General features: G+C 35.4%; 1 protein-coding gene across 17 annotated transcripts in view; it reads right to left on the reverse strand.

The window, feature by feature from the left end:
- Window positions 1-15,717, reverse strand: part of PCDH15 (protocadherin related 15) — an 853,216-nt gene that overhangs the window by 317,236 nt on the left and 520,263 nt on the right. For 16 of the 17 annotated variants that reach the window (XM_064269614.1, XM_023546967.2, XM_023546966.2 and 13 more), the window contains 2 exons: window positions 8,598-8,677; window positions 2,168-2,261 (listed from right to left, as the gene is read on the reverse strand). In XM_064269614.1, the coding sequence (XP_064125684.1) occupies window positions 2,168-2,261; window positions 8,598-8,677 (174 nt within the window). The remainder of the gene's footprint in view (window positions 1-2,167; window positions 2,262-8,597; window positions 8,678-15,717) is intronic. The other variant, XM_003409262.3, reaches the window with a different exon arrangement.

The raw sequence follows: 15,717 nt of genomic DNA on the forward strand, positions 1-15,717 counted from the left end.
GAGACCTTACTGATGAGAGAATGAGGAAATTGGGCCTTAGATATGTTATCTAGCCAAGGTTTTTTTTAAATTGTGCTTTAGGTGAAAGTTTACAATTCAAGTTAATTTCTCATACAAAAATTTACATACATATTATTATGTGTCAGTAGTTGAAATCCCTATGTCCCCTTTCCATCCTAGGTTTCCCATGTCCATCCAGCCAGCTCCTGTCCCTTTCTGCCTTCTCATCCTGCCTCTGGATAAAAGCCGCCCATTTAGTCTCGTGTATCTGCTTGAGCTAAGAAGCACACTCTTCATGGGTATTATTTTATGAAAAGCATAATTAATAGATGAAGACCATACCAGACAACCAAATATATGATTTCTTTTTCATGTTCCCTTGTCTAACAAATTTTATTTTCAAGGCAAGACTTAAAATGACCTAGCTAAATTACTGCCATTACTTTTCCGATTTATTATGTGACATATCTCAAAGATATGTACTGTACTTTCTTTTTCCTCTTAATGTTTGACCTGAATGCTCCTTCTTAATTTCACTTCACTCTAATGATACCCCTTACTCTATCCTGAATAATTCCTCCCACTCCTTGGAATCTTCCCCCTTCAGTTATTGCCCAGTCAAGTTACCCACTAAACTTTCATCATAAGTCAAGTGCTTCAATTATTTCCTTCTTAGGGTTTTGGGTTTAAGTCTCTCACTGACTTCTCTAACACAGGCACATTAGATTTAGCAAGGGCATTACATATATAGAAAGTAATCTTAGATTTTATTTTTCTTCACTTTTATATTACTTAAGGTCCTTCTAATGGCTCTACTGTTTCCTAAAAGTGTTCCTTTTATTTCTTTATTTTCCTATTTGGAAAAAACAAAAACCATTGCCGTCAAGTCCATTCCGACTCATAGCGACCCCGTAGGAAGGAGTAGAACTGTCCCATAGGATTTCTAAGGAGCAGCTGGTGGATTTGAACAGCCGACCTTTAGGTTAGCAGCCCGAGCTCTTAACCACTGCGCCACCAGGGCTTAGTTTTTTTTTCTTTTTTTTGCCTGTAGATAGCTATTTATAAAATGAGTGAAAAATGTCCAACAGCTAAATAGAGGCAGGTTGTCACTGCCAAACTTAATTATCCCTAAGTCTTTTTCTCACTTTGAGTTCAGATGATAAAATTGTCCACCTATCAACTGTATGTTTTTATCATCGTGAAATTTTCTCATAAAACCTCCTCAGGTGAGTCTGAGAAAAGAATTATCATATGGCCCCCGGCAATGTGCCTTATAGATCTAAGAAGTCATTTGAAATAAATTGGTGATGTGTTGCTTTTTGAATTGGGTGAGCCGTGGTCATAAACCTATGCAGAGTCTGAATTTATTCCCAGACAATAGTGCTGAACTGGCCCATAGCACTTGGCCAAAGAGAGAAACTAACTTGCATCAGAGAGAGAGTGAAAATGCTGTCTAAAGGCTTTATCAACCACTGAAATGCTATAATGCTTAAAAATAAGGATTATGGTGGTTTTGGGAAGGGTAGTTCAAAGGATATAGACAAATGATTTTGAAACACATCACACTGATAAAACCATTTATTTACTCTTAAAACCGATTTGTCTATCCAGAAGAAAAAGAATGCTTCTCTGGAATACGGGCCTATTGAAACCACTCAGATCATCCAGCATTACTCTGGCTTCCGAGTGTTGTTTACACATATCTGTGGCATCGTTCAAATTGGTTTCCTAAGTGCTTCAAGATTTTTACTCACAAATTCCCTCCCCCCTAAAAAATTGGCAGACTAAAGTTAATAGACTGTAGCATGCAAAAGTACCGGAACAAACGTGACAGTGGTGTGATGATGACAGGCAAAGCAGAATCCTTGTTACAATAAGGTAGATTTCATTTTCCTCACAAATTGTGTAAAAACACCAATGACGAGTTTCTAATACGTCAGGTCAAAAGTTGTAGCACCATAACAGATTCAAAGTATAAGTTCATTTATTTAAGAAGCCAACTAGAGAAAAGAGCTTTTCTAGTAAATGTAAGAAGTTGCTCCAGCTAAAAAAGAAATTAATTCATGAATTCATTACTGTAATAAATTATTTTAGGAGTGCAAGAGTACAAGACTCTCTAATTTCTTTAATACTATTTTTAAAACTCTTACTCAGGGAGGTTACTCACCCCATCTGGCCTGCCATCTGAAGCCGTCACGATCAGAATGTAGCGATCGGTGCTTTCCCTGTCCAGTGCTTTTCCTAAGGTTAGAATTCCAGTACTAGTGACAGAGAAAACAAACATGTAAAACACAGAAAGATACTATGTCACAAGAAGTGTATTTCTACTGTGGTGAACTACTTTTGACAGGGTTTTCTCCCTCAGCAAACACAGCTTGAGTATTTAAGATTTATGATCCTAAGGTTCATGTTGGAAATTAGGAAAGATTTTGAAGGCTATGGAGCTTCAGAGCAAAAATGAAAAATTGCAAAATTGAATAGGATAACTAAGTTGATTCTCTATCCTCTGGGGGGAATGAATAAACTATGTTTAATTCATTCCAGGGAGAAATATATCCATCTTTTCTGTAATTATTTTAATGTTAAAAGTTCCTTTATTCTTTAGCAGCCTAATGATGTTTGGAGACAAGGAACAGTTTCTTATAACTAACTGATGTCACCATTGCCATTCATTTTCATATATATGTCAATAGTGGGAATGTAAAACATGTGAATTCCATCTTCGACAAACCCTGTAATGCTCTTTTTTTTTTTCCAAAATATTTGACCCTCATTATAGAAATTCAGAAAATGCAAATGATGTTAAAAACAATTTATAAATACTGTGGTTAATATTTTTAATATTTCTTTTTATTCTCATTTATAACCATACTTAAATATTATGGTTTTCAAAAGAGAGATCAGGCTGTATATTTTATATTATTTTAAAAAACAATTTACAAACACTCAATCCATTGTTTTACAGTTTTAAAAAACTATTTTGTAGATACCCTAATAATTTTACCATTTTGCTATTCTTTTCAAATTTCGGTGAATCTTAATTTTACATACTATGCATAAAGGGGATGAACAACGTTAAGGCAAATTCTTAGACACATTTTTAATTCTACTACTTAGCTTTTCACTGTTCAGAATACATGCTTCCAAATATTTAAGACTTTATTCCCCAGTGGAATCTGTTTTCTATCAGTCTGGTCATTTATATTGCTCCTTAAAACAAGCTCTGCATGTATTTTAGGTTTTACAGCCTGACGTTGTACATGATATTTTAATTAAGACCTAACAAGCATCTGTTGTAGGGGAGAGGATATCTTAAGATAATAAAACATGAACATATTTATCAAGTATAAAAATAAAATTTACTTCCGATTGATAAAAAGCTGCTCTCATTTTAATACAAGTGCTTTTATTGTTATAGTGGAATTTAAGCAATTCATGCCACATATGGTAGTTGAGCACAAAGAATCAAAGCCAATGAATCAAAATCAGAGTCACACTTACTCTATTTGTTTTATTTAGTAGTTGCTTTTGACATGGACTTTTATAAAAGTTCTAGACATATGGTATGACTATGAAAAACTAACTCTGCTTCTTGTACATTAAAAAAAAAAAAATGTTTTGTCAAAATAACATCAATTCCCAGAGTATGTTCACAACAGTGAGGTTTGGATCAACTTCCCACACTGCAGATGGTTCAGATAATCTCCATCTAAAGTGACATTCAAAAAGAAAAGTAAGACATTTATTGCTTCTGATACTTATAAGTTAATGAAAGAAAAAGGAAATATGAAAAACTAGCCACAGTACACTGAAAGAAAATTTAGTTACTGTTTTCCTTATTCTCCCCTCCATTTAAGATTCAGTACTCTATATTCTTCCTTGTACGTTACATATTTTTAAAAATACTAAAGATTTTCTATACTATTACAATCTAGGACTATATTATAGATAGTCAATTTTTCATGGCCTGGTGATGCTGATGAAGATAGTTCTTTCCTTCAGATGCTTGTGTCCCAAAATTGTAGAGAGTGGAATGGGATATTTGACAAATGGAGAAGGTGAGGAAAAATAGACAGTGCATTCTGGCATTCTCAGCTAAAGACCGGTTTATGGGTGCACACGAGGCAGCCTTTCATGATATACTAGAAATAAATGATAAGGAGAAGTCCTGTTATCAACCAGGTTATCAGGGCAGGATACAATACCAGAACCAAACCAAACACCATTGAGTCGATTTCCTATACCACAGAGTAGAATGTCTCATAGAGTTTCCAAGGCTGTAAATCTTTATGGAAGCAAACTGCCACATGGGGGTGGATTATCCAATAGCAAGGTAAGCGCGATGCTTACCTTGCTTACTAGATCATCTGTAGTGAACAATTTCACAGTTTTTCATCACATGGCAGATTCTGCTTCTAGGTATGACTAGCATCTGTCTCCCAACCCCACAGCACATTCCTACAGAATCAAAGACTCTTTTCAAATTTATAATCCCTGACAGTGATGGATGACCCAGTAAGCAAGGTAAGTAAGGACTTACTTTTGCTTACTTACTAATTTGACTGAACAATTTCACCTACGGCAAAACATTATGATTGATTCATACAATAGAGCACCAAAAGCCTGGGAGGAAAGCCTGGGGATAGAATTTCTTTGAGGAATTAGAGCACTGAAATCGCCTATGTATACTGGGGAATTCAGAAAGCCACATGTGTGCCCAGAGATGGAGCGATGCTTAGGAAAGACCTGAGAAGACCTCTAAGCTCAGTCCAAGCAGAACTGAAGGCTAGGGCAGAGTTGAAAAATGGCCTGGCTAAGCATTGAAAGAGGTCTCTGGCACAGAAATAATCTGCGAAGACTGAAAAAATTCTCCTTCTCTCTCTCTCTCACTCCCTCCCTCATCCCGTGGAGTATTATGCAGACATAAAAAAGAACAAGGCACTGGCGCATGCTACAATGTGGATAGCCTAGAAAACATTATGCTAAGTGAAGAAGCGAAATACAAAAAGTCACATGTTTTATGATTCAATTTATACAAAATACCCAGAATAGGTAAATCCATAGAGCTAGACACGGATTGATGATTGCCAGGGGCTTGGGTAAGGGGGGAATTGGAAGCAACTTCTAAATGAGTGTGGGGTTTCCTTTTGAGGTGATGAAGAATTTTTAGACCTAAATAGAGATGGTGTTTGCTTGAGGGCTACATTCCTGAACTGTATTTTGCGTGAAAAAATTAAACTCTCATAGACAATAAGGGCTGATACATAAAACAATGATATTGAAAATTTGTTTATAAGTTTAGTTAAACCATGTTAATTAAAAGTAATAGAAGATGTCTACTTCTAAAGAAGCTAGTCTGGTAGCATTTAATATCTGCTTCAATAAGTAAACATTTTCCAAAATTACACTACTTAATATGAAATTGATGAAACATCATGATAGGCTAAGAGAAATCATCTCACATGGTTCATGCTATGCAGACTACCCTTCTTTTAAACATTTTAAAATAAGTTCTACTAGTTATGATTAACATCATTTACACCTGCATGTTCTGATGTTAAAGTCTCTTGATAAAATACTTAAGTATCTGAGCCTTTGTCATATTTATCATGTTGCTTTTAGGCACCATATTCTGGGCCTTATGATATGTAAAGGTGATGGGAATGTACTTCAAAATATTTGGAAGCTTGAAGTTTCACAGGACACGTGTTAAAAAATTATTGGTAATTGACAAACACAGACAAATAAGGGGAGGTATCAGTAACATCTTCAAGGCTAAGGTGATAATAGCATAAACTGAGATGGTAGAATGAAGGTTATGAGAAGTAGTTTGATTTAAGGATATACACCCACTCCACACTTATTGACATGGTAGTTTCCAAGTATAGGTCATTATGCAAAAATTGGTGTTATGCAAAAATGAAGGATTATCACATCAGATCACAAAAATGGAGGATGACTACATCATTACATAATTGCCAAATTACATCATTACATAACTGTCAAACCACTGAGAATCATGGCCCAGCTAAGTTGACACGTAACCTTAACCATCACAACCAGCATTAGTCTCTTGGAGTTCGTTACTGCCAGACGTATGTCGTAGATACTAAAAAAGAGTAGATTTTTTACCATTGTTGTTAACACAAAATGTCAGATAATGAGATAATCAATAAGTGAGGAGAACATACGTATTGAAAGTAGAAGTTCTAGTAAATTAAAATCCATAATATATTATTGCTTACGGGCTATTTAATTTTCAAAGTATTTATAAAGTTCAAACTAAAGAAAAAGATAATCAAGCTTTAAGTTCAGTGTCAAAAATTAGTCACAACAGAAAGAAATTAAAATGTGAGTTAAGATAACAATTTTCTGAATAAAATTCTCAGAAAAATAATGCTTTGAGGTTCTCTTCTATAGCACTTTGCCTTTAAATGTTACATTGCATACACTACACTAGAATGATGACAAACAATAAGAATTTGAGAGGTGGTAATTCCTTACCTTCCTTTAATAAATAAGTAAAATATTTGGCCATCATACTTATAAGGAAAGTTTCTCGACATTTTATTTAAATATTTACTTATATGTGAAATGTTTGCTGAATAAATATTTGTTCAGCCATATGCAACTATCAACAAGGATGCTATGGAAAGTCATTTAAACAATGTATATGTAGCAGAAACATAAAGTGTGGCCTTTTAAAATATGCTGCTAAATGGTTTTCATAACCAATGGCTGTGATATTTAAAGAATCAAGACTTTTTCTTTAATGAGTAAGTTTTTTTCTAGGTTACATGAATCATCCAATTCACAAAACTGTAAATAACTATTTCATCACTAGCTAATATTTGTTTAAAGAATTAACAGAAACTTTTTGGCATGTTTTTTATTCCAATGGATAAAGGAAAAACTAATGGTATTGTAATGACTATTACTAAGATTTGCTGGTGTACTTTTTTTTTTGTAGTTTTATTGAAATCCAACATAATTTTCTCTTTCATCACTTGCGCTTCTGGTGTTGCATCTAAGAAATCATTGCCTAACCAAAGGTCTGTGATATACTTTGAGTTATTTTTATGTGTGGTGTAAGGTAGGGATCCAACTGCATTCTTTCACATGTGGATATCCAGGTGTTTCATCATCACTTGTTGAAAAGACTATCATTTCCTCATTGAATTGTCTTCACTCGTTTGTCAGAAATCAATTGACCATAAATGTTAGAGCTTATTTCTGGACTTTTAATTTTATTCTATAGACATATACGTCTAGCCTCATGCCAGTACCACAGTCTTGATTACTGTTAAAGTGTCCCTTTTAAAATGATTAATTTCTTTAATTATTGTTGTAGGTGGTAGCCAATTTATGATTTTTATGTCCCTATGTGAGAAAATTCAAAATTTTTTATGTGAGAAAATTCAAAATAGTTAAACCTTTCTAATTTTAAACATAGTTTTACTCATCTGTAAAACCTAAAAGATTAGGAAATACTGTTCTTGCCTGGGGTTTTCCAGACATTATTAAACCATGGTTGTAAAATCTTATTCAGTGTGAAATTACAAGTTCCTAACAAGACCAAGGAAACCCTGGTGGCACAGTGGTTAAGAGCTTGGCTGCTAGCCAAAAGGTCAGCAGTTTGAATCCACTGGGTGCTCCTTGAAAACCCTATGGTGCAGTTCTACTCTGTCCTTTAGGGTCGCTATGAGTCGAAATCAACTTGACAGCAACAAGTTTATTTTTCATTTTTTTAAAAAACAAGACCAAGGTCCTACACATGGCTCACTGAGTTTGGCATTCTGTGCCACATGTCCCTAAGACTGAAGCAATTGGCTAGCTCATTTGTCAACTAATCCACCAAATTGGGGTTTCCATTCTTTCAGGCGGTAAAAAAAAAAAAAAAAACGCTTATGACCACACAGAAAACATTGGAGAGACAGCAAGCACAGCTCTTTAGCAACCAGCCACATGTGACAGAAGAATGCTTACTTTGCCACTGCAAACAGGAAGCAAATTATCTCTCTGGAAGCTGCAATGCTTTCACTTAGCCCTGTTCCAAGTTTTCTCGGTAGTTATCATTAACATTGTCACAGAGCTAAATAGAATGACACTGATCTCAACCTCAAATAGGTTTAGCATGGATAAACAATTATTTTAGAATTTACTTAAATTAATCAGAAATTAGAGGTTGAATTCTGGTGACACCTTAAATGTGTTTATAATACACCTCACCTTACAAAATTTCTTTTGAATGAACTATTTAGTGCCAGGGCACTCTTTGTAGAAATGCCCTCGTCATTGTGAACAGCTGACAACTTTAAAGGGATCTAATTAATCCCTGATTACACTGGAAAATGAAATGTTTCCACCTCGATGGATTTTACCTAGAAAAAGTATTTAAAATAAATAGTCTCCTGGGTAAGATTTCTGGGTTCAGAACTATCCTCCCAGCTCTCCTTAACATTCGTAGTAAAAAAAAAATTCTACAAAGTACAGACAGCTGAAAGTCTCTGATTAGGTGTCTGTTCTCTTGCTATTGGTACATTGTTTAACATTTTAAAATGGGGAAAACATCAGTTTAGAAATAATTTTTAACTTACTTTTCTGAAAGATTAAAAACTCGCTGAGGATCTCCATTCTCAATGGCATATGTTATTGGATCTCCCTCTCGATCAGTTGCCTTAAGAGAAAAAAACATAATTCAATTTTCAAGTAATTAATATGGCTATATGGCTCGTATTCAGTACAGAGTAATACAGAAATTTGAGACTAATAGCACAGACCATCCATGATGCTCCTAAGAGTAAAAATGAAAGTATAGCCTAATGGTAAGACAAAAAATAAAGAATTTCATGTCTGATCCCAACTTTTCTTTCATTTTATAACAATGAATAAAAATAATATCTCCTGAGTATACACGTAATCTCACTTGGTAGAGGAATACAATAATGATTTTCCTAGGGTTAATTCACTTGATTTTATATGAGTCTATCTCTACAATTTAAACTAATGGTTGATATATCAGGAATGTGAGAGGGATGTGCCTAAACATGAACCCAGGGAGAGGGCAAATACTTAAACAGAGGGCTACACAAATTTCATTTGTAGCTTAGTAGCCTGGCCCACGTTGCTGACTGACAGTAACTGCTGGGGAGTTGCCAGAACCTTGGAAAAGCATGTATGTGCATGAGGTTCTTACAGTCACTAGAAAGTAAGCATCCCAGCCATAAAAGCCTAAATCTGAAATTGCATGTCCAGACCAGCAGAGAGGGACTGTTCCTACTGGTAGAGCCAACAGCTTTGATATGAATCACGTATCATGGAATTACACGTTACCAGTCATGTAACCTCTCTATCGGCTACCTTGATAGATTGATGGATGACATAAAATCCAGGTTCCAGAAACAGCTGAGTAATATTTACTAAGGAAACCCTGGTGAAGTAGTGGTTAAGTGCTATGGCTGCTGACCAAAAGGTCGGTGGCTCAAATCCACCAGGTGCTCTTTGAAAACTCTATGGGGCAGTTCTACTCTGTCCTATAGGGTTGTTATGAGTCGGAATCGACTCAGCAGCAATGGGTGGGGTTGATATTTACTATGTGCCAAGTTCTGTGAGTGAAGCTCTGCAGGACTATTTCATCCACGCCTCACGAAACTGCGTCTTCAATGAAACACTTCCTTCACATTGCTCTCATGATATCATATTCTGTTGATTCTAATCTCATTTTATTGGCTACTTCTTCTCATTTTCCTTTGCTGATTTCCCCTCATTTATAAGACATTTTTACATTGTACGGCTCCAAGGGTCTGTCCTTTACCTCACTCACTTGGTCATCTTATCCAGCTACATAGCTTTGATCAGTATCTATCAGTCAAAGACTCATATCTCCAGGCCAGCACTTTGCCCTGCATTTCAGACTCATATCAAAGTTATCTACTTCAATCTCCAATTAGATGAATACTAAGCCATCTTAGTAGTGGCCCTGCCTCCTCCTTGGCATTCTCACTGTTGTCAGTGATCATTTTTTTCAGACCAAAATTTTGTTGTGTTTGGGCTAAGTTTATTGTATTCTCTCATGCACAAAATAAAAAATAAAATAATAAAAAATGATGAAATAATAAACTACCTTGGGTAAAATCATTGAAACACTTCGAAACGTTTCATTTAAATCTAATACTAAAATTTTAACTTTTATTAAATTAATTATAATGGTAGCCTAGGCCTAGAAAATAAGAAACAGAGGAATTCAAGAAATGCATTCAATGAGTTTGGTAGTAAATGCTTGATATTTCCCCCTTCTTTTCTGTTCTTTGTGAGGCAAGTATTAGCAAAGAAGATAAAATGAAACTGCAATTAATGATACTCATTTAACTGAAGAATAGTATCATGGGTTGAATTGTGTCCCCCCAAAATATATGTTGTAAATTCTAACCACTATGTCTGTGGCTATGATCCCATTTGAGAACAGATAAGTCTTTATTATGTTAATTAGACAGGATTAGCACAGGTGTGTCAAATCAATCTCTTTTGACATATAAAAGAGATTAAAGAACAAGCAAAAGAAGAAGAGATGGGGAAGATTTATGCCAAGCCACACAGGTATCTCCAAAGAACCAGGAAACAAGCTGAAAAGACAAGAACCTTCCCCCAGAGCTGACAGAGAAAGCCTTCCCCTAGAGACAAATTTGAACTTCTAACCTCCTAAGGAGCCCTGGTGGCGTGGTGGTTAAAAACATGGCTGCTAAGCAAAAGGTCGGCGAGCCGCTCCTTGGAAACCCTATGGTGCAGTTCTGCTCTGTCCTACAGGGTTGCTATGAGTCGGAATCAATTTGATGGCAACCGGTTTGGTTTGGGTTTAGCTTCCTAAACTGTGAGAAAATAAATTTCTGTTTGTTATAGCCACCCACTTGTGGTATTTCTGCTATAGCAGCACTAGTTAACTAAGACAAATAGCATCAATTTTTTAAGAAGCAAACAATTATGCTATATCTGGAGACTATATCACTAAAATGCTTCCACTAAACTTCTTCCAAGAAGCCCTGGTGGCACAATAGCTAAGCAATGGGCTGCCAACCAACAGCTTGGCAGTTCAAGCGCATCAACAGTTTCCTGGGAGAGAAGACATGCCGTGGAAAACTATGGGGCAGCTCTACTCTGTTATACTGGGTTACTATGAGCCAAAATCAACTTGACTGCACCCAACAACAATAAACATTTTTCCATGGCTTTTCTCTTTTTGACAGTCATCTTTCCAAGTCATATATTTATAGATATTATCAGGTTCTTTTGATTTGTTTATTGCTATGTGATTGGCATTTTTGTTTTCTTAAGGGACAATTTATTTATTTATTTATTTTTGCTTTCACAAAGCCAGAAAAAAATATTTCTGAAACAAGATAGCTTTGTGTAAACAATTATAAATCCAGCTTAACATTGTATCTTTCTTTCAATCTATCATGTCTACTCTAACATTTAATATTTCTGGAAAGATGAGCTGAAAACAATCAATCAGTAGAATTTAGTCATTGGTTTACTGGTATATGTTTAACAACATTAATAACACAATTAACAAAGATAAAGCTGATCTTCGTTTCACTTTTGCTTGAAGGACAAAGACTATCCTTAAAAATCAAAGCACCTCTTCTTTCTGGTCTACCCACAGAGCTCATTGCATCTGCATTTGAGCCACCCATTTTACCAAAGCACACCAAAAAGTATTTATAAAAATTAGCCATGTGCTTAGGCACTGGAGAATAGAAATTTTGAAAAAGAAAACAAATCTTCTCTAGCCTAATATTCTGCTCATGTTAAAAATGAACACAGCCATCAAATACCATCTGGTAGAGTGCACTTTATGCGCACAGAACGATTCTACACATTTCATAGTACATTAAGACAAAGTAAATGCCCTTAAAAAAAAAATTAGGGTTTCTAAAATAGATAATAATCAACGGATTTAGGTGATCTTTTCTCTTCTCACTTAGGCAAACAATTTCTGATTTATGTTATTAAATGGCTTGAAACCAAGAACTGAAGCTTTCCATTCAGTACAACAGTGTTTCCAAAAATTTTATATGCATTCCTGGCGGTTAATCATCAGTCCTTAAAAAAACAATAATAATTTTTATAAATATATTTCAATATAGATTAATGCATACAGTCTATTTATATCCAGTAGTTCTGTTTTGCCACTTATGATTCTATATAAAATTCATTTTGAAATAAATGCATTTAAATAAAAAATAATTGTATTCAATTTTCAAGAATATATAAATAATACTATAAATGATATGTAAATGTGGTGTAAATGGAAATGCAACTAAATGTAGAATGGCAAAAAATATAAAAATGTTCCAAAATACAAGGGTGTTGTAAAATGACACATAGGAAGAACCTAGACCTCCAAACTCCTCCTTTTTTTTCTATATGGGAATTGATTCGTGATCTATTTGTTGCTCAAGCAGATAAATACAATGTTTTAAGCTAGGAAGGCAAAACATCTTTTGCTGACCATGTTGAAAATGAAGTGACTGTTTAAAGCTAAGTATTTTTGTTTACCTCATCCAGGGAAATTCGTGAAAATTAAGAAAGCCTTAAAAGGTAAAATCTCTAATCTTTGGTCAGAGTTACAGAGAACCTATGAAGGTTCAGTCTCAAAATTTTTCTTTGTGGTACAAAATGGTTAATCTTGGGACACAAAGTGGTTTAATACATTCTAAAATGGGCCCATAACTGATTTAGTCCAAGCTTCAAGGAACAAAGAACAAAATAAAGTTGGAACTAAACACAAATAATAAAAAGAATCCGTTCAAATGATAATTACTAGTCTTTATTATTTATTAGGCATTTTACATATCCCATCTCATTTAATCTTCAAAGCAATCCTATCTAATAAGTATTTTGAGCCATATTTTACATGTGATAAAAATTTAAGCTTGAAGAAGTTAAAGAATTTGCCAAAGGTTAGAAATATACTAAATATGCAGGCGTCATTCAAACACTGTGCCCTCTGGAACTCAAAATCTATCACTAGCAGAATCCCTTATGTTGTAAACATCTCCTCTCAATCTCTCCTTCACTTTCTTGCTTTAACCATAACCAGGCTTTCCATGAGAACCTTAATTCCCCCACCTTGCTTTTAAGAGATGGCCCTGGCAATAGAGTAGCCTCCTTCTTCATTGCCACTTCCATTTCATTCTGCTGAAAATCCCCCAGCTTTGACTCTCATGCTGTAGTCTTTAGACTATTATCAATTGATACCCTCCCTTGTTAAAACCTTAAAGTCATATTCCACACTATACATAACTTACTTCATTTCTTGGGGGAAGGGGGCTCACTGACAATCTGTCTCATTGTTATTCTTATTTCAATTATTAGTCATTTCAATATATGGGAGTTGCTTCTAACACCCTAGTCTCAAATTCCTTTAATTGGCCCTCATCCAATGACCTTGTTCTCTGTTTCTATATCATCCATTCAGTCCTATGGTCATGCCCTAGACCTTGTCATTACCAATTACCACAACCCTTCCATAACCACGATTTGATCAATTCCACTCTTCCCCCAGCACTTGCTCACCTCTTTATCACATTTTCCAAAATTTTTCAGCCCCATCTAGGTCCACAATTGATTGATCATACTAATTACCCTTTACCCACCTTGCATACTTACATTCCTCTGTACCTAGCTTAAATTCAATTCATTAACTACACACACACACTCACACATACACGCTCTCTCTCATACATATATTGCCTTACTGTCCACTGAGGAAGCCTGAAAGCCAAGATACCCTAACAATAAGCAATATACCTAGCACCCAGATCTTGGTTTCAACTTCCCTTTAACTCTTTTGCTTCATCATATTTATCTGGCAAAATGATAATTTTACTCTGCCTTTCCTTTATCTACAACTGTGTGGCTGAAAAAGACTGGAGAAAAACATGTAACAATGATGGAAATTCTCATTTGTGATCCACGATTTGGTGATTTAAGAAGACCTTTGATCCTGTTCATCTATTATACTATATTTCCCTAGTTCATTCATTCTACCTCTCCTATCTGATTATTTCGTGCTTTCTCCTCAGGTTTCCAACTCATCCTTCTCATCTATATTCTTGGCCAGTGACTTTGATTGCTGTTCCACTAAGAAAACTGAAGCAATTTTCCACGAACTCCCCAAACTTCATCTATACATCTTCCTGTACCCATACATTCTACCATTGCTTCTATACTTATACCATACTGTTAGAATACCTATCTAAAAGCAATTGCTCCACTTGTATGTTGCCGTCATTGGTAGGTATTGTCAAGTCGGTTCTGACTCATAGTTACCCCAGGTGTAAGAGTAAGAAATGTTGCCCGGTCCTGTGCCATCCTCACAATAGTAGGTATGTTTGAGCCCATTGTTTCAGCCACTGTGTCAATCAATTGTGCTGAGAGTCTTCCTCTTTTTCGCTGACCCTGTACTTTACCAAGCGTGATGTCCTTCTCTAGGGACTGGTCCCTCCTAATAACATGTCCAAAGTACCTGAGATGAACTCTCACCATTCTCACTTCTAAAGAGCATTCTTGTTGTACTTCTTCCAAGACATATTTGTTTGCTCTTCTGACAGTTCATGATGTATTCAATATTCTTCACCAACTCCATAATTCAAATGCATCATTTCTTCTTCTTTCTTCCTTATTTATTGTCCAGTTTTTGCATGCATATGAGGCTATTGAAAATAGCATGGCTTGAGTCAGGGGCACCTTAATCCTTGATGGGGGATCTTTGCTTTTTAACAGTTGAAAGAGGTCTTTTGCAGCAGATTTGTCCAATGCGATGTGTTGTTTGATTTTTTAACTGCTACTTTCATGGGCATTGGTTGTGGATCCAAGTAAAATGAAATCCTTGGGAACTTCAGTCTTTTCTCCATTATCATGATATTGCTTATTGGTCCAGTTGTGAGGAATTTTGTTTTCTTTATGTTGACGTGTAATCCACACTGAGGGATTGATCTACATCAGTAAACTCTTCAAATTCTCTTCACTTTTGACAAGCAAGGTTGTGTCATCTGCATATGGCAAGTGGTTAATGAATTTTCTTCCAATCCTGATGCCACATTCTTCTTCATATAGTCCAGCTTCTCCAGTGAATTCCTCCACGAACAATTGCCTCCTTTGCCATGAGACCAGAAGAACTGGATGGTGCCTGGCTACCATTATGGAACATTTTGATCAAAGATTCCATAGAAGAATCTTGATCAAAAGGGGGACAATGAAGAACAGAATTTCAAATTCTCATGGACTCTAGACATCCTGGAGCCATGGAGTTTGGATGAACCCCTGAAACTACCCTGAGATAATCTTTAAACCTCAAACCAAAAATATCCTCTGAAGTCTTAAAACCAAACAATAGTTTAGTTTAACTAGTAAAAAATGTCTGCCTTGTGCATTATGCTCTTTTAAGGACTATCTACACGGGATCAAATTGACAACAGTAACTCAAAAGATTATATAAGAACCTTAGGCTGCAGTGAATTTACGTTAATGAGGGAGGAGCAGCTCAGAAATTGAGGATGAGAATTGCTACACAACTTGAAGAACGTAATTAATGTCACTAAATGATACATGTAAAAACTGTTGTATTGGTGTATGTTTTGGTTTGTATATTCTCAACAACAAAATACCTAAATTATTTTAAAAAACAAAACAACAACAACAAAAAAAATCACTGGG

Source organism: Loxodonta africana, chromosome 16, assembly GCF_030014295.1.
Source record: "Loxodonta africana isolate mLoxAfr1 chromosome 16, mLoxAfr1.hap2, whole genome shotgun sequence".
NCBI classification, from domain to species: Eukaryota; Metazoa; Chordata; class Mammalia; order Proboscidea; family Elephantidae; genus Loxodonta; species Loxodonta africana.